Genomic DNA, 22,563 nt, shown 5'->3' with positions numbered 1-22,563 from the left:
AGAAGAATATAATAATTCCAATCCCAAAAAAGCAGGTGTTGACAGATGTGAAAATTACCGAACTATCAGTTTAATAAGTCACAGCTGCAAAATACTAACACGAATTCTTTACAGATGAATGGAAAAACTAGTAGAAGCCAACCTCGGGGAAGATCAGTTTGGATTCCGTAGAAACACTGGAACACGTAAGGCAATACTGACCTTACGACTTATCTTAGAAGAAAGATTAAGGAAAGGCAAACGTACGTTTCTAGCATTTGTAGACTTAGAGAAAGCTTTTGACAATGTTGACTGGAATACTCTCTTTCAAATTCTAAAGGTGGGAGTGGTAAAATACAGGGAGCGAAAGGCTATTTACAATTTGTACAGAAACCAGATGGCAGTTGTAAGAGTCGAGGGACATGAAAGGGAAGCAGTGGTTGGGAAGGGAGTAAGACAGGGTTGCAGCATCTCCCCGATGTTGTTCAATCTGTGTATTGAACGAGCAGTAAAGGAAACAAAAGAAAAATTCGGAGTAGGTATTAAAATCCATGGAGAAGAAATAAAAACTTTGAGGTTTGCCGATGACATTGTAATTCTGTCAGAGACAGCAAAGGACTTGGAAGATCAGTTGAATGGAATCAGTTGAATGAAAGGAGGGTATAAGATGAACATCAACAAAAACAAAACGAGGATAATGGAATGTAGTCAAATTAAGTCGGGTGATGCTGAGGGAATTAGATTAGGAAATGGGACACTTAAAGTAGTAAAGGAGTTTTGCTATTTGGGGAGCAAAATAACTAATGATGGTCGAAGTACAGAGGATATAACATGTAGACTGGCAATGGGAAGGAAAGCGTTTCTGAAGAAGAGAAATTTGTTAACATCGAGTATAGATTTAAGTGTGAGGAAGTCATTTCTGAAAGTATTTGTATGGAGTGTAGCCATGTATGGAAGTGAAACATAGACGATAAATAGTTTGGACAAGAAGAGAATAGAAGCTTTCGAAATGTGGTGCTACAGAATAATGCTGAAGATTAGATGGGTAGATCACATAACTAATGAGGAGGTATTGAATAGAATTGGGGAGAAGAGGAGTTTGTGGCACAACTTGACTAGAAGAAGGGATCGGTTGGTAGGACATGTTCTGAGGCATCAAGGGATCACCAAATTAGTATTGGAGGGCAGCGTGAAGGGTAAAAATCGTAGAGGGAGACCAAGAGATGAATATACTGAGCAAATTCAGAAGGATGTAGGTTCCGGTAGGTACTGGGAGATGAAGAAGCTTGCACCGGATAGAGTAGCATGGAGAGCTGCATCAAACCAGTCTCAGGACTGAAGACCACAACAACAACAATTCACTACCAAGACATACACTTATTTTCACTATGTATTTATATATATTTATCTACCAAAGCACAAGTCTCAACTTCCTTTTTTTTTTTATTATTATACAGTTATTTTAAACATACCTGGTAGTATCGCTCAGTATTGAAGAATACCTCTTTCATTGGGCAGACTCACTGGCTGCTACAATATTTTCCAACTCTAGGGTTCGTGAATCCGGATGACACTTGACTCGATGCAGCAATCCTCCTCGATCGAGCCCCACGCTGAGCGCCACTTCTACCGTATCTTCCTTCGCCGTCGGCGTTGTCGTTGTTGCCGTGAGACACCGTTATACCAAGAGGAAAGGCGCGTCGATCTTTGAGCATGAGATATGATGACCTTAAGTCACTGACAACACACAACGGTCACGGTAGCACCTGATTCCAGAATAGCTGCAGTAGTTAAGATCTACGAACTATCCCCTCTTGACCAGGTCCCCAAAACTTAACTCGTAACGAGATCCCTTCAAAGCAAATTGTCATAACGATAGTCTATAAAGGCTTCGTACAATGAGAAGAAATGCTACAGTTTATGGAATAATAACAGATACGACCTAACTGTCTTGTCTCTTCTGCTTTATTTATCATAACTTCGTTCACAGTTTCATTTCGCATTCACCACTCATTCACCGAAACCCTTTGATGAACAGTTTTGGTTGTTTGTTAATGATAATGATATAGCTTTTCTCCTTTTTATAAATTGAAGCCCACTCTCCGCGATATAATAATAATTTAAAAAAAAAAAAAAAAAAAAAAAAAAAAAACGGTCTCAATACCGCGTCCCTCGTGAGATGCGAATAGACTTATCCCGGAATTGACCGCCCTGTAGGTGTACTCAATTTAATTACCACACTTCGCTGTCCGCTATTTCGCGTAACTGAATGTCCATTTGTTAGTCTGATTATACACCGTAGCTATTTAAAATTCGCCCCTATATTTTTCACAACGCATAATTAGCACTTGTTTACTTGTTTCCCCCCCCCCCCCCCCCTAAGAGTAAACGGAAAAAAAGACGCCGTATTATCGGCTTAGTCGATATAAAGCAAAACACCTTAATATGCCCAATTTTACCTCTTCTTATAGGATCGGCTACCATACTCATAAATGTACTACATATTATTTCCAGTAACGCTAAACAGGCATCGCCGTTATATTTTAATTGTATTCAAAAGCATGTTACTGTTATTATGACCGACCAAATCGTAACAAATCGTGCTGCATGCGTTTTTAACGATAACTTTATGCTATTCAATTTCTGTTACAGCTATCTTGACTCGTAATGTTACAAGACGTAATGTCCACAGTGAGTTAAAATGTCTGGATGCACTGTGTGTTTGTTAGTTTCGCATAGTGAACACCCTTCTAGAGGAGAATTGCTTTAATTTCTCAGTAACCTACTCGCCTCGTTGGGCGGCAGAAGATGTACGTACTCACTCCCCGTCTCACCTAAAAATGTGTTATACTGGTGACAATTGAGAGCTTTATTTAAAATGGAGTTCGTAATCTCAATCACCAATTCCCTAACTTCGCAAATTTCTTCTAGAATTTTCTGCATACAAAGTGCTTCTTAGCGAAGGATGTAAGTACCTCGCGATATGTAAGTACCTCGCGATACGTAAGTACCTCGCGATTGGAATATTGTATTTTTCGATGCACTGCTATTCAGTGTATGTGCTGTAACTTTTCCGTGTGTTTGATTTGTGAGTGGCAATCGTGCTGGACATTCTGCTTCAGAACCTGCAGAAGATATAAACTGTCCGAAAAGTGAAATGTGCTGCATCGTTTATGTCACGACACCCACTGACGGCTTTTGATAAACCTGAAGTCTGTTTAAGATCTGCAACATCTCGGTTGGTCATATTTTAAGACATTTTGACTGTTCTTGCACTGCTTTAGCAGACAGTGATAACTCTTTAATGTTGTTTAGAATATCTGTATTATTCCTATAATCCCAAAATAGCTCTTCAGAAGCACGTATTAGACATCTGTATACAGGTTTCCTATCTCAGTGATCGCCGGATTAACCACGAGACTTGCAATATTGGCACTCTTAGAAGATTGTGTTCAGTAATTAAATACATAATTTGATTTTTCTTGACCCTGCTGAAGTTCTTCAGTTCCGTTCTTCCTCACATTGCTGATACCCTGTTTAATACATCTCCCAAATTTTATTTCTTGTTTTGGACTAATTTTTCGTGACAAATAAGGCAGGTCAGAAGACCACTTAAGTTTTGAATAATAACAAGCCTCGGTCAGTTCAATTTTTAAAGTCGAGCTTTTCATTTTCCGTTTATCTTTGCTTCAGCTTTGTTACCGTATCAAAAATAAGTAACCTGTCAACACAAAATAACCGTACCACCACCGGGGCTCGAGTGGCAGAGGGTGGGTGCGGAGGGGGGGGGGGGGGGGGGGGGGGGAAGGTTCCACGACGGGGACGATTGCGCGTGCCTAGAGAGGAGGTGTTGGCCTGCAATTGTGCCTTGTAATTTATTACTTTTCTTGACTGAATCTTCTTTTGGAACAAAGTGAGTAATTAGTGAAACAGTTCCCTACGTAATGTTTCACTGAGAATCCGTAATGAAATCAAGCAAAATTACAGAGTGTTTGGAAAGTTGCTGTGCTATTGACTAGAGAATATAAATGTAGATTACATTGGAACTTCAAAAGAAATTGGCAGAACTGTTTTTTTCATAGATATGTGATATCCTTTTATTCATTCTTACATTACGGTGCTTTCATCTGAGGGACACAGTTCTCTCGTCTGACACATGTTCGACAATGCAGTAAATACACAGATCTAGTGCAGGGGGCATTTGCCCAAAAATTCCTAAGAACAGCTGGACCTCATAGTAATGCGGTTTGTCAACTTACTGAGAAATTTTGAGACACGGGCTCAGTGTTAAATGCCAAACAGATGTGAATACCCCCCTCTCCAAACTAAATGAAGAGAAGTTGTCGGCTATTTCTGATTTCTGCGCCATCGGTTACGAGAAAAGATATCGGGCTCACAACTGCACGTAAAGTGCCGAGACAAACATAAATTGAAAGATGCGGATCGTGGAAAACAAATATGTTACTACAATCTGGCAGATTAAAACTGTGTGCCCGACCGAGACTCGAACTCGGGACCTGAAAGGCAAAGGTCCCGAGTTCGAGTCTCGATCGGGCACACAGTTTTAATCTGCCAGGAAGTTTCATATCAGCGCACACTCCGCTGCAGAGTGAAAATCTCATTCTGGATGTTACTACAATCGGTTTATATCTCTTGTTGAAAGGAATGCAATGTTCGTGGTGTCACCTGCTGTACAGATGCAGCCCTGCTCAGCCTCTCAGGTCACTTTAACCCACAAAGTACACAGTTACTGCCAGTGGAGGAGTGTTGTTGCACTACCAAAACACTGGAGTGGTTGTAGCGATATCCGTACGATGCATTGTCGGACATTAATTTTTTGAACAAATAGTGAACAGTGATATTCATTCAGACTTTTTACTTTTGGGAACAGCAAAATCTGTACTGTATTGCTATCACCCGGTGCACTTTTTGATTCAGTACCTGAAACAACTTTATATGTGAGAAGTGCGCCACGATCAGAAAAATGGAACGTGTTCAGATTCGTATAGCCACCTGTAACTCCACACAGAGTTTCTGAACACCCTGTATAATGCATACGTAGCCGCAAAACTGAATCTTTAAATGACCTTTCCACAGGATCCGTAGAAATTGTGTATGTAACTTCGTGAGGTACTGCCTGCTAATTGAGCACAAATATTTATACTTTAAATACGACCAGTAACAAACCTCCGGACAAGTATTTGTGACTATAAGTAATTTTAGCGTACTGGAATATTCGTTTCATCTCCGGTAGTCCTCTACGTAGATGCCAGGGTGTAAATCTGCCTTCGTGACATGAGCATAATTTATGGGCGCTGGGTTTTCTAAAAATTTCCACAAACTATAAAAATACCTGCCTCTGCAGCTCGTATGCGTATAAATGCAAAATATAAAATATTGATTTTCTTCTTAATTACAAATCGTTTTTTGCACATAATATTATCATCAGTTCAAGTAATATTGCTATATGCTCATTAAATGGTTTTTTTAGGAACTGAACAGATTTTGACAATGCGTGAAATTATTATATCTTTTTACAGTACTTTTTGTGAGCTTGTAATTAAAATATCAATTACATAAGTTTCTGTTACTCTGGTTTTATGTGGAATAAATTACCAACTTAACACCTAATAATGATTGTCTTGGATTCCATGGTTTTCTGTACAAAATAGTATAAGACTATAATAGCTTTAAAAATATACTTGATATTAACAAATGGTTTTCAGCATGTAATAAGATAAATAGTAAAGTTTCTTTTCTCATCCATATACATCAGTGTCTGCACCCTTAGTGGCACTGAATTCCGTCCCTCTCGGTGCACAATTCTAGATCTCCACGGTGACACGTTCAGATGCATTGTGGACGCGTGCCTTCAAGTCCTGTAGGTCTGTAACCTCGGTTCGGTACAACAGATGCTTTAAAAACCCTACAGGAAGAAATCTAGTGGTGTGACGTCGGGGAATCGTGGTGACCGCGGTATTGGACTGTCTCGTCCGATCCACGTATCTGGGAATTTACCGTTTGGAAATTGACAGGCATTTAGTGACCAGTGGGTCGGTGTCCCATCCTGCCGGAATATGACATCGGGTTGCAGGTGTTCCAGTCTTGGCGTGGCAAACTCTCGTCACGTGTCCAGGTAGACACTGCCACTGACGGCAGACAAAATAAAATTGACCGGTGCTGCAGCTGTGCAGCAGCCCGCACCAAATGTAGACTACAGGCCCGTCTCTTCCCATTTCACTTGTAATGGGAGTATGCTGGGAAGCCCATGTACAAATGTTACGACAATTCAGTTTGACGGAGACACGAAACGTTGCCTCGTCGGAGAAACGACTCTTCTTTTTTTTTTTTTTTTTTTTTTTTTTTTTTTTTTTTTTTTTTTTTTTTTTTTTTTCCTGTAAAGGCACTGTTTGCGTCATTCTCGCCTAGGACATCCTCTGCAAACTGTTCGTGCCGGAAGCAGCTGCACCTCATAGGGACACAGTCGTAGCCTCTTCTGCGAGGCACTGTTTACAGTCAAACTTCTCATTTCTGACACACCGGCTGCTGTACGCACCAATTTTGTCGGACTCCTCGCCGATGTCCACCGTACCTCGTCCGCTTAGGCATCAGAAATGGACCGACGACACACTCCCTTTTTATGGAGGACACTACCTGTTTCTGCAACCGAAGTATGCCGAGCTCGAATAGTCGGTAAGGGCAGTGGTCGCCCCTGATTTCTATTGTGTACCTTTTTTTTCACAAAGAGCTTCTTAAAATAAAATAGTTAATAAATGATGATTGTAGGTTTCGTGATGACACAAGAGAATAGGTGTAGCACAGAAATGAGAAAAAGAATTGCAAGAGCTAAACATTATTTTTTTTAAAAAAAAAGAGAGCACAATGTTTAGTGAACGAGTCTTTTAGGGATTTAACTGATATACTGAAAGGAAAGAACCTAGGGGTATATCAACAAAGGAGGCAAAAGATACATCGAAAGTAACAGATACGAAATTCGTCAGAAAGTGAAGAGAGCGGTGGAAAGAAGGAAAGAGTGGTCGCAGACTTTGCGAGTTGACTGGCTGAGATTTCTCTGCTTGTCGGAAGATGCTTCACGTTTACGTGGTGTATCCTGCTTTATCACTTTTTCTTCTTTTCCCCAATTCCCAGAAAAAAAGGTAATTTCTTACAGTATTGTACCGCAGTGCATCATTTGAAATTTTCTACACTGGCATTTCTGTCGTGCTCGTAACTGCTATCCGAGTCGTGGTGTTCGTAGTGTTGTGTGGTAACTCTCTGACTTGCATTTACAATATTTTCTCTCATGATCATATAAAATCACCAAATACTGTGTGGGGGGGGGGGGGGGGGCCTTGTACCTTTTTATTGAGTCTGTTATTAAGTACTATTTTATGCCATGACTGTTGGTGTCATTTTAATGAATGTTTATTAGTTTTGAAGCTCCCTCATCCATACAACAATTTTTTCAGCCGAAACTACAGCAACAGACCTCATAATTCTTAAGGGTCGTCACTCGTTAAGTTTGCTTCCACAGTAAGCATTGTAACACGTGTTTAAGAGCACACAGTGTCACAGCCTATCGTTTCTAGAGCCGTGTGATTTGTTCGTGCTGCGCTTCATCCGATTCGCCACTTTCTGCTCAGCTGTGCGCACTTCCTCACCTCCGTTTAGCACTGGCACTCGGCACCCTCCATTGTTTGTCAGATATATTCTGACATCTGTCTCTCTCTGCCAGTTTTTCCCTCTACAGTTCCTCAGATGTTATCCCCCGATAACTCTATACACGTCCCTCTGTCGTGTCAGTTCTTTTGATCAGTGTTTTCCATCTATTCCTTTCCTCACCATTTCAGATGACATCTTTCCTTGTCATTAAAAATAATTTCTGTCATTCATCTTTAACATCTCGTCTCAGATGCTCCAGTTCTCTTATTCTGCACTTTTCTCACAGTTTGCGATTTATTTCTACGCAGTTCTGTGCTCGAGACGTACATTCTCAGAAATTTCTTTCTCAGATCGAGGCTAACATTTGGTAGTTCAGAACTCTTTTTTAGTAAGTAACACGTTTTATTCCTCGTGCCACTACTGTCCTTATATCCCTCTCACTGTGTACGTCACACGTCTCCGTGCTCGTGACGTGACACAATTCTTCAACTTTCCCTCCCCGATGTCGACGTGCCCCGTCTCGGTTCGCAGACGCACGATGGCACAGGCCGCTGCTGCCGCCGCCGCCGCGGCCCCCGCCGCCCCCGCCGCCCCCCCCACGGTGGACAGCCTGCCGGCCGAGGTGCTGCTGGAGGTGTTCTCCTACCTGCCCCTGGCGGACGTGGCCCGCGCCGCCACCGTCTGCGAGCGCTGGCGAGACCTGCTGGCGCGCCACACGGCCGTCTGGCGCCACAAGGAGTACTTCACGCGCAAGAAGTCGAGCCGGGACGAGGTGGCGTCCATCGCGAGCAACATGCCGCAGCTGCACTGCGTGCACGTGCTGCGGGACAACGAGTTCGGCGTGCACATCGCGTGGCCCGAGGCGGCCGTCAGCCTGTGCTGCGACGCCCCCGCGCCGCCCTTCGTGCGGCCGCCGCCGCGCCGCGTGCCCGGCCCCTACACGGTCGAATTCAACACGCGGCGCCTCGTGGTGTGCAGCGCCACCTTCCAGCACTGCCTCAAGTGAGTGCCGGGGGCGGGGGCGGGGGCGCGGGCTGCGGGGCCGTCCGAATCCCCCCCGCACGCGGCGTGACATCGACCTTACGTCACTTTGCTCGGGTCCGGTACTAGGTACTAGGTGGCACGGGTCGGGTGTGTAGTGGTTAATAAAAAAGAAAAAAAGAAGAAAAGAAAAGGTTGAAAATGTGGGAAGAAATTCTGAATAAAAAAGGGGGTTTTAAAGTCATTAATGACCATGAAAAAGGGAAAGAGTGAAATGCAAGTCGGACTTTGTATTACAGAAAAGTTATCGGACTTTGTGATTCGGAAAAGCTATTGTTGGGGTGGTCCTTGTGGCATTTCTGAGCAAAAGTGAAACCAGTTTCCACTACAAAAATTATTTGAAAGAGAACAGAGAATAACAAAATGTGATTAACGGGGGGAAATGCCGTGGATAAGAGTTCATTCTTTACCGTGTTAACACGTCTTCTCTCGCATGGTGTCCAGGTCTTGTTCTCCAAATATTTCCTGTTTCATTTCTGCATGAAAAGCCGTAGCTGCCCTGAAATTTTGCAATCCTCCAGGAATCACTAATTTATACAAATCAAAACCATCTTGGTATTGAATGCAATTTATTTTACGTTGCTACTTCCATCCTCCGTATTTCATACCAACTTCACCAATACGTCTGCACATTAATGAGTTTTTTCGTCTTAATCCGACCACGACCAAGTAAGTTAATCTTCTGCTCTCAAATACAAAAGCGGGTAGAAAAACAAAAAGAGTCACAATTCTAGTACCTTTATTTTCTTATATATTTTCTCTGCCGTCGAGCCCCCATACAGCTGCGACGGTATAATTTATATCTGACGGAACGAGTGTAGTGCGGCGAAATTCAAACTCCCGCTACAAGGTCCTTCAAAATCGCCTCCGCAGCCTTCACCACTGCTTCTCATTACTGATAATGCCTCCCACGAAGGCGTCTCTTGTTAGGGAATGGAAAAAAGTCACACGGGGCTAAATCCGGACTATAGGGATGGTGAGGGATGCACTTCACGTGGATTTTTGCGAGACATTCGGCAACAAAATTGGCAGTATGTGGCCGCGCTACAGGTGGCCCACCTCTGACGGGCTCTGCAGCTGGCACCCCCGTCCGAACGAACCTCTGCTCCGTCTGCATCATTTTCGAAAATTATCTGTATCCCTAGATAAAAGCCAATGCCACCTCCTGTTCCTCAAATAGTGCCCCAGCCCCGTAATCACTGCCTCCCCGTCGAATTAAACGTAAAAATTTCCTTCTCTGCACACCACGTCTCCTGTCGGAAGTACTTAGATTTTCAGTTTCCGGCACGCCCCGATCCCTCACCCGACTCGTGCTACGGGAACGAATCTCCGTGAGGCGGGCACCCCCGATCCACAGCTCCTCCGTTCGCGGGACGCCGCTACCGTTCGGTGTCGACCACCGGCACTGCGTCTCACGAGTATATTTTGAAACATTCGTGTGCTTCCCCACCTGCTTCCGCTCGGGGTGACGGTCCTCGGAGCACGCGCCGGCGCTCTCTCTCGCAGAGTTGTTTCTGTCGTCGCCCCACCTAGGAGGCACACTCTGTTCCTCGAGATGACTGACCGGGTGCCGAATATTTGACAGAAACCGCAAGAAAGTTGTGCTGGCCCGCGTATTAAACCGTCGAATTGTTTCGTCTGTCTGTGAGCGTCATTTGTCCAAAAGAGAGGCAGACTTAGTTTTACGCGTGACATGTCCAAAGTAATGAGTAACACCGAACATCCTATTCCCGTCTCAGAGCACCACTACACACGAACACCCGTCCTACCGCAGTAACCTCGTCGACCCGGACACTGCCCTATGCTACCTCCCCATCTGCACGTCCACAACCCCACAAATGGCTTCTGCTGATCAGTTACACTGCTGCGTGGCTTTATGCTTAATTACAGACTTACTATTTTATCAGTTGATTTGTTTTCACCACGTAACGTCCGCAGTCTACGTCCTTCTTCGTTGCTGAGTGATGTATCACTTTTCGTTCTGACGCCGCTACTCTTCCTTTCCTATATCTTTACTACTTTTTATCTATATGAATAATGGACTATTGGTTTTGCCGTTTAACAACTTTTTAACAACTGTGGAAGTATTACAGGCATCGGGTCCCACCTAATGTGTCACCCGCCTATACGTTTTACGTGAACCTTTCGAGACTCGATCGATCTGTTTACAGAGGGAAAGCAGAATGTCTCTTCCTCTGACGTCGTCCGACAACCACCTGGGAAGCTGGACGCCCTCGCGGCCCGGGCTCTTCCGCGGCTCGCGGTAGTTTGCGGCATTCGTTTTGTTCCTCGCCCACTTGCCGCTACGTCGAACTTTCGTGGTGATCGTCGGGCGACGTCTTCCACGTTATCTGCGACATAAATAAACTTTCTGCCCACAGTATTTCCGAAAACCCAAGAACGTAATAATAATAACTGTTCTTACAATTATTTGTATAAGTCTCGGTCAATTTAATGGCTGGTGGGACAGGCCTAAGCCTTGAGACACCACAAAAGCATTGACGTTGTCGTCGTCTTCAGTCCGAAGACTGGTTCGACGGAGCTCTCCGTGCTACTCTGTCGTATGCGTGCTACTCTGTCGTATGCGAGCCTCCTTCTCTTCGAATAGCAATTGGAATCGACATCCTTCCAAATCTACTTACTGTATTCATCTCTCGGTCTCCCTCTACAATTCTTACCTCGCACACTTCCCTCCGATACTAAATTGGCGATCCCGTCGTGTCTCGGAATGTCTTCTATCACATTATTGAACTTTATTTGTCCGATAAAATGTGAGGGGTGACCAGAAACTGAGGTCACTAGATCAATGTTTGTGTAGTACCTGTTACGGGGAAGTTACTAATAGGCAGTATTTCTGATACGTGCAGTTGACAACTGCGCCGAGTTTGTCAGCCGGAACCTACAGAAGTAGTCACGGGCAAACACAAATACCGATTCGTACGGAAAACCGGTCCCGCAAAGAAATTTGCTCGGTCGTTCAGTTTTTGTAGGCGAAACGTGTAAGTGGAGCTGAAATTCACTGACGGCCTGTAGAAGTTTACAGAGAGACTGTAATGTCTAATCGGCACGTCACGCAATAGTGTCGACGGGACGGTCACTCGAGCGGAAAGCGAGGAGGCCGGCAACTCACTCCGAACGGACGAGGAGGCGGGGCACCGTGCGACAGTGCTGCCGAGCACACGAGGGTGGGGTTTTCTACTGGCAGCCGGTACTGGTGGTACAGAGTGAAATGTACAGTTTCACTGCAGGCACTGTAACCCAAGTTTCTGACCATCCCTCACACACACACACACACACACACACACACACACACACACACACACACAAATGCGTCAAACAGTGCTCAGAAGAGATTGCATAGCACCTTTTCACACCTTATCCTTTGTTTTCTTTTCTTTCTAAGTATGAAATAATGTTAAGGAACTGTATTTTTTTCTCCTAAAGTAGTGTGAGTTTTTCACTGTTAAGAAGAGGTTTTAAATGAAAACTGTTGCGTCTATTTATGTTCCTATTTATGATGTGAGTCTACTTTCCCTTTGTCCGGCCATTGTGAAACCTAATTATTTTCCGCTTCCGTACACTCGGTCTCTCTCGTGGAACGACATTAGTACAGAAAGCATCCTCCGAGCCCCCTCGCGTGACTTACCCGAGGTGTCACAAAATGGAGAAGACAGTGGGGTGCAGCTTACGAAGACACAGTAGCACAGACTCTACCACTGTAGTACACCCGGTGGGGCGTCTACAGGCAACAGGACACGTCCGTTCGCCGTCTGTCGGCTCCCTCCTCTTGAGCGGCCCCGGCACTGGTGACTGTCGCGTTTAACTGACGTTTCATTATTGAACTTTCTGCTCGTATTGGTTAAGTTAATAGTTTACACACTGCTGTTTACAATTTTGTAGTTACAGAAGTTTAATTTTAGTCTGTTTACTGCTGTAGTACTATTACCATATGTCTACCTGGGAGATAATAGACGTTACTGTGGGGAAAAAAAGATACAGCTAAACATCATTGTGCAACAAAGCTAGATTTTAACAACAGTGAAATAAGGTAGATTGGCATCCACCACATAGCAGAGGCATTGAGCAGCAGGTAGCCACATCTCTCTCTCTCTCTCTCTCTCTCTCTCTCTCTCTCTCTCTCTCTCTCTCACACACACACACACACACACACACACACACACACACACACTTATACGTGCAAAACTCTCACACATGGGGCTACTGCCATTTTCGGGTACTTGGTATTTAGTGTTATGAAACTGCCATTGAATTTTTGCAGTTGCTAGTTTTGTATGACTTTAGTATTCGGAAAACAATTAGTTGATGAGCTATTTTGATTTGTCTCAGTTGTGTAATGGCTGTGGACCAATTTGACTTCCATTCATGTAGTAGTGACACTTTGCATCTATCAAAATCTTCACTAATTGAGACTTGGGATGAAAGAAATTGCTGTTTCAAATTGTGTCAATGGTCTTCCTTAAATACATAATCTTTCGTGACTAATTTTTATCTTCTCTCATTATCAAAGTATTTAAGCTTAACTGTTTCATGGTTTTTACTCATTTTTTTAGAATTTATTAAGGTACCTCAGCTGTTACAGTGTCTTATTTGGGCCAGAATTACAAATATGCCTTTGAATAATTTTTAACTTAAACCCTGTTGTAAAAAAAAAAAAAAAAAAAAAAAAAAGAAATTGGTATGCATACGTCCCACTGATCATTTCTGGAACCGATTTTCCTCACAATGAAGTTACTACAAATTAGTGTAAAATTTATGAACAAGGCTTATTTGCACCAGAATTTAACATTAATGTATTGGAAATTAAATGTAACTCATTTTTGCCAATATGCAAACATGTGGTATACTTTATTATTTCCAACAAAAATACATTTTACTACTTAGTGAATATACCTTAAATTGCGTGACATTTTGGAAAGCGAGGTGAAATACAAAGTGGCACATTACAGGGTGAACAAACATATTTTGTTCGTTTTCCAGTGTCTTTTGTGCTGCAAAACCTACACCGCCTCCAGGTCTTCTGCTCCTCGGGAATACGAGACCCGACATTCGTAAGCCTTACTTCCTGTGGCACTGCAGTGACACCTCTTTTGCTAAAACAGAAAACAGGTGATGGGCCCTTCTTCATTCTCGATTAAAATCCATTTATCAACTGCCTCGCTCGTCTCATTCGAAATGAGAGCCGGTTTGCATTTCGTCTCGGCAGTCGAAATAGTACATAAGAGTTGACGATGTCTAGGTGAACGAAAAAATAAAATAGTCGGTGCCACCATTTTACTGCTCGCCTGCCAACCGTATACCTTTCTCGTAGCTGGTCAAAACGATCTACTCCACCCGTAGTGCTATTATAAACGTGTACTACTTCAGGACGTGAAATGCTGATTGTGGATCCATCTTTCAATTTTCTTTTGATGAATACAACATCTTTAGGATTATGTGCAGGGGAAAGGAGACAGACTGCTTTGCTATCTTGCCACTTAACAGCAGCAACACCAAATTTGACAGCAAATGTAAACTCTCCACGGTTAAGACTCGGTAATTTACTCGCCAAAAATGGAGGTAGGCATTTTCTGTTTACTCTGACGGTACCACAGCTATAAAGCCCCTGTTTTCTCAGTTCCTTCATTAGTCTAAATGTTGATAATAAATTATCAAAAACTACAGTTCTATTGGAATTAAAAAATGGTTTACAGAGTTCCAGCACTACTCTTTCACACATTTGGCAATCTTTGAATTCCCCTCTACTGGCAGCAGATTTACCTGTGTAGACATCAAAATTTGAAATAAAACCTGTGTTTGCATCAGCAAGACACCAAATTTTGTAACCTCTTTTTACAGGTTTCATGGGCATGTACTGTTTCAGGCTTGTTCTTCCTTGGAATGTAACCATTGACTCATCAACTGCAAGTGAAGTAGAAGAGTGATATACTTTCAAACAGTTTTTTTTGGGGGGGGGGGGGGGGGCTGTGATAAGTGGCCTCATTTTGTACAACTTGTCATAACCGGGGTCATTTGTTGCTGGCTGAAACAAATTATCATTGCAGTGAAGGTTCTCTATTATTTTCTTATAGCGAGCAAGTGTCGTAACATTCGATACTGCATTTACAGTTAGATATGGATCTGAGCTCCAGTAATGGGCTGCTTCAGCTAATTGATGAATACCCATTACTGTGATCATACCCAGAAAAGCTTTGAGTTCCTGAACTGTGAGTTCCCTCCACTGTGCACTATTCTTCTGTTTGGCATACAAATTTGTTTGAAAGCAGATCTGTTGCATCATCGAATCGTCAAATAATTTTTCAAAATACGCTAGTTCATTGTCTGCCAAAGCAAAGTTTACTGTCGGTTTTGGGTCGAACACTGAGGGTAAATTTAGTTCTTCAAAGTGAGTTACATCATCATCCCAGTGAGAATCTGTAAATTCACCAGTTTCATCGTCTTGCTCAAAATTCACTCCACTTTCACTCGCAACACTGGTGTTTTCATCTATCGACAAATCTAGTTGCACGTCGTTGTTCACAATCTGTTCCATATAATTGTGTGTCCGTGTTTCTAATGGTGTGCTTGGAGTAGACAAATGATCGTGAGATGAAAAAACCTCCTCTAGATCATCATCATCATCAGCAGCAGCAGCAGCTTCAATGTCCGTTCCTTCTGGATTATCTGGCAGTGAAAATAAAAAATCCAGGATCTCGCTGCCTCGCAGCTTCTGAATAAAGTAACAATAACGTGTCTTAGTTCTAAACCACATACCGTACTTTTACTAGCACAAAATGTTACAGAAAAAAGCTGTTTCTCTGAAATATAAGTCCTACAACATCCTAACATAAAGGAACTATAGGGTCACACAATGGTTACTGGGACACATGTGTCCCACCAATTGTAACTATGCTAAAAAAATATTTTAGAAGTAAAATATGTTTTAGAAAGTGTAGTTGTCATTTGTAAATATCTAAGAAATTGAAAATAGAAAAAATACTTACTTCGGACATTTTTAGTAGTCAGAATACACCGAAAACTGTCTCGAGACAGAAGAAATTGAAGTTTCGGTGCGGAAACTCACGCGACAACGCACTGCAACAGTCACAGCCTTCTATAGACTGAGAATTTCAGTGCCTCGATTTTTTTCAGAGTTCAGAAGAGCTGCGAACAGATGGCAGGACTGAGCAGAAATATACAACTCGCTTCCCAGTGTTTTAAATAAGGCCCAAAATTAGTGGGACATACGTGTCCCAGCAACCACGAAAGGGTTAAAACCTAGAAGGGCGATCCTTACCTTCCACCTCGTCATCACACCAAAGCCTCCATTCGGACAGATATTCTTTCAACTCGGGGAACAGAAGGTAGTCACCGTGTGCCGAGTCTGGACTGTACGACATTCTGACCGAAGACTCGGCGGAGACCGACAGTTCGGTGGGCGACTCGTGGAGAACAGTTGCACTTTCGTTTGCCATTCCACTTGTCTTGTTCTCAATTACCCTTCTGAGTTTCTTCAGTAGCAGTCAGTGTTTATTGTTGTTCTAGCAGGCAGAGAGTCAGCCAGTGGTGCCCCCTCCGTGTCGCAAAAAAACAAACCGACCGAGGTAGCGCACGGGACTCACATTCGGGGAGCCTACTGTTCGAACCTGTGTCCGGCCGTCCAATATTGGGTTTTCCACGATTTTCCAGAATCACTTTAAGGAAAAGTGGGTACGGTTCCTGTGAAAAGGCAACGCGGATTTCCTCGTCTGCTGCCCTCGCCCAGTCCGAGCTCGTGTTCGGTCCCTGACGAGACGTTAAACACTGATCTCCTCCTCGTCATTCGGGTGTCTGGGATCCGCACCGGGTCGGATCGAGGAAGACGTAGGAGCAGTTCGGAGGTGGACTGCTGGATTTGTGTCCGGCAAGTTCGAGCGTCGTAGAGCCACTCCGTGAACTCGAACGGGAATCTCCGGAGGCTAGACGACGCTCTTTCCGCGAGGCTCTACTGCACAAGTTCAGAAGAGTGGTTTCGAGGTTGACCGCAGAACGATTCCTCCGTTCGAGGACCACGAAGACGACATGCGGGAAGTTAGGGCCGATACGGAGGCTTACGGAAGGCTGTTTTTCCCTCGCTCTATTTTCGAGGAAGTCACTAAGAGTGGTACGAGGTACCCGAGTCCCGCACCGTGCACCGTACGCTGTACGGTGGTTTCCAGAGTACAGACTGTCTGTACACTTTCGTCAATTTTTCACAAATCTCGATGAGTTTAAAGCTTTTTGCATTTGAAAATCAAATAACTGCAGGAACTTTGCACTCGGCAGCAACATTCGGTGGGAGCTCCATTTCGAATGCGTGCCGGGCAACGACCGAGCGCACGAGTGAAGGACGGATGTGCGCGCGTATTCGGGATCGGAGGCGGGTTCTCCTGTGTCCCCGAAAAATAGGTGGGATTTCCTGTGCCGTCAAGTTACAGAACAGAGTAATTGCTAAATAATTCTCATTACAAAACAATTTTAAAAAATCAAACTGAGAAATCGTCTAGAAACTTTTTGTACAAGGTTGTTTTTTTTTTTAAACCAAATTACTCGACTGCCGTAATAGACAAATATGCGACTGCTGCAGAATCCTCAGAAATGGCAGTCGGGGTGAGGAATGTCGGCATTATTTTCACGCGAGGTGTCGCGATACGACCCTTATTAACCGGTGTCGCCCACTTCCGGACACGCAGAGATTGTCACTCTCGCTGCACGGTACTGAAGGAAGAGCAGATTATTTCAAAATTCTCGAGTCGACTCGGCACTGGAGCGGGAAGAGTCTGCAGTAGTGCCGTTGAGCCTCGACCGGCAGAGTGGGCCGCGGCGAAGCCTTCCAAATTGGTGAAAAATCCGAGAGACATTGCCAGTCTGTTAGCTGCTGCCCAGCTGTTTCCAGTTGCTTCAGTGCTCGGGAAATGGGACAGAAGCGCTCGGACATTCCGGAACGTTTATTTATTCCATTACATTACATTGTAGCTTGTTGCCGGTAATATAAATACGGGCTTCATTTATTCTCGCAGAAATTATACGATATACTTCAGTGCCCAGTTTCAGCCTTGACAGTACCCGGGAGAGCAAAAATCGGTCCGGGCGTGCAGGCCGTAACGTGCGAGGCCGAGCGGAGGAAGAAAAGTTTCGAGGATAGCGGAAAGGTCTCGTCGTCGGGTAAAAACGGCGGGAAGCGAAAGACGGGGCAGCCTTCGGAATTATTTGTACATTGGTTTACAGGTAACTAACATTTTTAAGTCAAGCTCAGCAGTGCCGACTGCAGATAAGTCTCTTTGGGGAAGGATCTCGGAAAAGTAAATCCTGTCGCTACAGGAACTGCAGGTAACGAACAGTTTGGACCATTGCCTCAGACACAGAATTAAGGACAATTCGAGCCACGCTGCTGAGAATTTTTGGTGCACCAGTATAAAGGGCGTGGCACTCTTTGAGAGGTAAGCCCCAGATGGAGTATTCTGTGGGCCACTTTAATGCACAGACTGGAAAATAACTCGGTGTGGGGGGGGGGGGGGTACGACATTCTTGCACGGTTGTGGCGACACGCCACATCTCCCTCGGTCCTGAGCCGTATCCGGCCTGTCCCAGTGATTTCCAGTGTCTTCCTCGGGCCTTTTCTTGGAGTGAACTGATCCGAAAGACGCAGCACCAAAATAAATATGGCGACAGGTGAGACAACTGTCAGTAAACTAAATGCTACACTTTGGACAAACCTCTCAGTACTGAAGAAAATGTGTTTGTTGTCGTACGCCGGAAACTTCGGTAGTAAAAAGAATTAGCTTCTCGTGCCCGTACGAGAAATTAAATGGTGGATGGAATTTCAGCAGGCAAGTTATGCACACTGGAACATCACATCTAAATCACTGCAACTGAACAGATTTATGTTGACAGGTATGAGATAATATCAAACTACTGTAGAACCCGTCAAAAGAAATGGGATTAGCTACGTACACGAAAAGTGTAATTTAGTGCCGGGCCCTTCGGGTCGTCAAATGTCGTGTCGGACGACGTACCGAGTGCCGCGCTACGGCAGTGGGTCGGAGGACGCACAGCCTCGTAGTACTGAGAGTGTGCAGACCACTGGCAGGGAGTATCTTTGGCACTAGAGGGCAGCTAGAAGTGACTTCAGTAAGGTTGTGCCAGTTTAACTGCAAAGTCATCATCCGTCAGTTGGTACAGATTGACTCTGTGTGGAGTTATCGAAGTCCAGCTTTGGACTATTTTTCGCAGTAAAATTACGGACGAGAGTCGGAAGACGTAGTGCGACAGCTGGTGACAATTTGTTTGTAGACCCGACAATCTGGAGTCAGTTATACATAAAACTGATAGCCGCGGTTTATCTGACGGTGGTCAAATGTTAACAATAAAATTTACTGGCAGGCTATGTCAGATTACAAAAGAAAAGTACCGTATCGCAAAATCGTAAATGGTGACTCGATAGCAGAGTCGAGAGAGAAATTGTGGGAACAATAACAGAGAAATGTATAAAACACCCTATGTTGGAAAATTTAACTCTTTCATAAACTCGTTCTTCTAAAAATTTGAGTCTTGTTTTCCCCTAAAACAAATACAGGCAAAATTGAACAAGAGCGAGGGTGAGGGGTGGTTGACTACTGGGACTGAAATATCCTGTGTTAGGAAGAGCGATCTGTACATAATTCAGGTAATGAGCAGTAGTGAAGGTCTGAAACTCCTTTATCACCAGACCTGTTGCAGCTGTCCGCACTGCTCTGCTGTGTGCAAGACTCTTCGTTCTTTACACTACTACAGGGCAATACCTTCAGAAAAGACTTCCCAACACTTAAATCTATGTTAAGTGTTAATGAATTTCACTCATTTAGAAACACTTTTCTTGTCATTGCCAGTCTCCATTTCACATCATCTCTACTTTAGCCACTGTCAGTTATTTTGTTGTCCAAATAGCAGAACGCGTCTCATACCTTAGGTGTCTGGCTTCCTAATCTAACTCCCTTGGCATCACTTTGTTTAATTCAACTACATTCTGTTATCCCCATTCCCCTTTTGTCGATATTTGCTTTATAAAACCTCTTTTTGAAACACTGTCCGTTCTGTTCGGCTGTTCTTCTGAGCCCTTTGTTCTGTCAGTATTGCAATGTCACCGGTAAAACCTCAAAACTTTTATTTCTTCTTCCCGAACTTTAATTCCCTATACAAATTCTTCCTGACCAGTGAACTGTTCGATAACGTTGGCAGTACGCTACAACCCCGTCTCACTCCCTTCTCGACCGCAGCTTCCGTACGGTGCCCTCGACACTCGACGACTGCCGTACGCTCTCACAGACGTCGATAATTCTAAGGGAATGTGCCCTATTCCGAGGACATTTTACCCACTTGAGTCCTTCAGTGCTCTCTGGAATTCTTCTTGCAGTGCAGTAGCCCACCTCATCCCTGTCTGCTTCATCTTCTCTACCTGTAATATGTCGCTAAACTTTGTTTCCTGTATAAAGACACTGTGTGTATTCCTGGCACATTTCAGGTTTGTATTCTTTGCTCAGTAGTGGCTTGCCATCTGAGCTCTCGGTAGCCGTACTGCCGCTTCTCGTTCGTCAAAAACCCTGTTTGATTTTCCTGTGGGTGGTCTCTTCTTGTCTCCTTCTACTGCTTTTCATTTGTCCTCTAGCCATTCCAGAGTACTTGCTTTGCACTTATTGTCACTAAAAAAGCAAAACTAAAGTAGTATGCTCAAAAAAGAAAAAGAAAAAACAACCTGAACACTAGGACAAAAACTATTTGGGATGTTATTAAACAAACAATGAACAAAACTTCCAGACCAAAAGAAACTAACCCCCATAAAATAGCTGTGGTAGTAACGGCACTGGGAAATCATTGTCCACCAAATTCTGTGATTACTTCCTCACAGTGGCTGCAAACACTGCACCCAGCAGTAAAAAACCAGACGTACACGCATCTCATTTCCTCCTGCAGATATTGCGAGCACCGTCAACAGATACGAATTTCAAAAATGAAACTCGAGACACCGACCTTGCCGTAACTAAATAAATGATGGACAAAAATGGTATTTCGAGCACTTGCAGTTATTTAGCTTTTATCCTAAGTTTGCAGTTAATTATTAGGTGAAGATACCTGCTCAGTACCACGAATCTCTCACCTGTAGAATGTCGTGGCTCACTGTAATTAAATTAGGGTTGACAAAATAATTCGGTCATTGCTCACATCTGCTTCTCTGTCGGCATTTAGCTCTCTTTGTATCGTAAATTAAACTTCTGTTGCAAAAGAAACATTTACCGGGCTCGTTCCAGACAAAAACACGAATCAAAAATTCGACAGCTCACACCGACTTCCGACCCGTTCTGCCGTAACACGCAGTGTACAAAAATCCACATACTGGGACACGGAATCCCTATTGATATGACTGACGTTTCATCTGAGGAGATACACACAATTAACATCTCATTTTAGGGAAGCATCTGTTTTATCAATTTTATCTTTTCGAATGACTATGTGAAACAATAAGCATTATATTAGTGACATATTATGAGAATGATATTATTAATAACACGAATTGCAGCATTAATTATTGTGTACTATTTATTATGTTTGTGATCCTGTCAGAAATTCGACGGAGTATTAAATAATATTATCATAATTGTAAGTGTGCTCGTATACTTTGTGAAAATCGAAGCACGTGGCTAGTGGTTCCGTCGCACACCCTTCGGGAACAGCGGAACTCGAGTAACTGACGAGTAGCAATCGCGTCAGTGGCTCCGGCGGGATATTGCAGTGTCGTGCGGCGATAGGACTGAAGTCGAGACCCGTCCGTAATGCCGCAGGTGGGTGCGGGGCGAGACGCTGGAGGCGCTGCGCGTGGCCGACCAGTGCGAGGGCGCGGGCACGCACCCGGCCAGCCCGTTCTACTACTACCGCGACTTCGGCGCCGGCAGGCACTGCTACGGCCCCATCTGCAGCTTCCGGGGGCCGGAGCCCCTGTTCTGCGCGCTCTGCGCCTACAGCCACCACTACAACTGCGCCGGCAGGGCGTGCCCGCTCGGCGGCCCGGTCGAGGTTGCCGACGGCGTCGAACTGTGGTGCCACCCGGGGCCGGGGCCGGGGCCGGGGCGCGGCGGCCGGCGGGGGCGCGCGGCGGCGGCGGAGGGCGCGGCGCGCGGCGGCACGTCGCTGGAGGCGGAGCTGGAGGACGCGCTGCGCCGCCCGCTGACGGTGCGCTGCCCGGCGCTGGAGGAGGTGACGGTGTCGGGCGTCGGGCTGGCGCCCACCGAGCTCCGGCTGCTGTGCGTCGTGGCGCAGCTGCGCGTGCTGCGCGTCGAGTCGGCCTGCCTGCGCGGGCTCTTCTTCCTCCGGCACTGCCGCGACACCCTGGAGGAGCTGACGGTCACGGACGCCACGTGGCTGCCGCCGGAGAGCTTCCGGGACCTGCGGCAGCTCCGCGTGCTCAAGCTGCTGCGCGTCTCCAAGTTCCGCGCGCCGCGCGTGGCGATCGCCAAGTACACGCGGCACCTCCGCGGGCTGCGGTGCGTCCTGCAGAAGCCGCTGGAGGAGGCCGCCGCGGCGACGCTGCCCGCCGAAGAGGAGGAGATCGGCCTCGAGTAATGGCGCGCGTCTCTGCGCAGCGGTCCGGGTACGACCCGGTTACCGCAGACGTCTCTCTTTCTCGACCTTTCGATAACTCCAGTAGTCGTCTCTGTCGGGTGTCGAATGCTCGGAGTTCCTTATTTTTGAGTTTAATGTCACTTACCCAGTATCTTACGCCAGAAACTGGAATACATTTATTTCTTACGGTGAGCTGTTATCGTCTTCGGTCTGGAGGTCACTAGTCTGACCCGTGTGAGCGACCGTGGTTCCGCACTTTTGTTTTTCGACCTA

General features: G+C 44.9%; 1 protein-coding gene across 1 annotated transcript; it reads left to right on the top strand.

Moving 5' to 3' along the window:
* Window positions 1-8,222: 8,222 nt before the first annotated feature.
* Window positions 8,223-22,290, top strand: LOC126443034 (uncharacterized). The gene is made up of 2 exons (XM_050090880.1): window positions 8,223-8,643; window positions 21,513-22,290. The coding sequence occupies exons 1-2, from the start codon at window positions 8,435-8,437 to the stop codon at window positions 22,288-22,290; spliced, it is 987 nt and encodes a 328-aa protein (XP_049946837.1). The 5' UTR covers window positions 8,223-8,434.
* The last annotated feature ends 273 nt before the right edge of the window (window positions 22,291-22,563 follow it).

The sequence above is a fragment of the Schistocerca serialis genome, unplaced genomic scaffold, assembly GCF_023864345.2.
Source record: "Schistocerca serialis cubense isolate TAMUIC-IGC-003099 unplaced genomic scaffold, iqSchSeri2.2 HiC_scaffold_1420, whole genome shotgun sequence".
NCBI classification, from domain to species: Eukaryota; Metazoa; Arthropoda; class Insecta; order Orthoptera; family Acrididae; genus Schistocerca; species Schistocerca serialis.
This window is presented reverse-complemented; position numbering and strand designations above follow the sequence as displayed.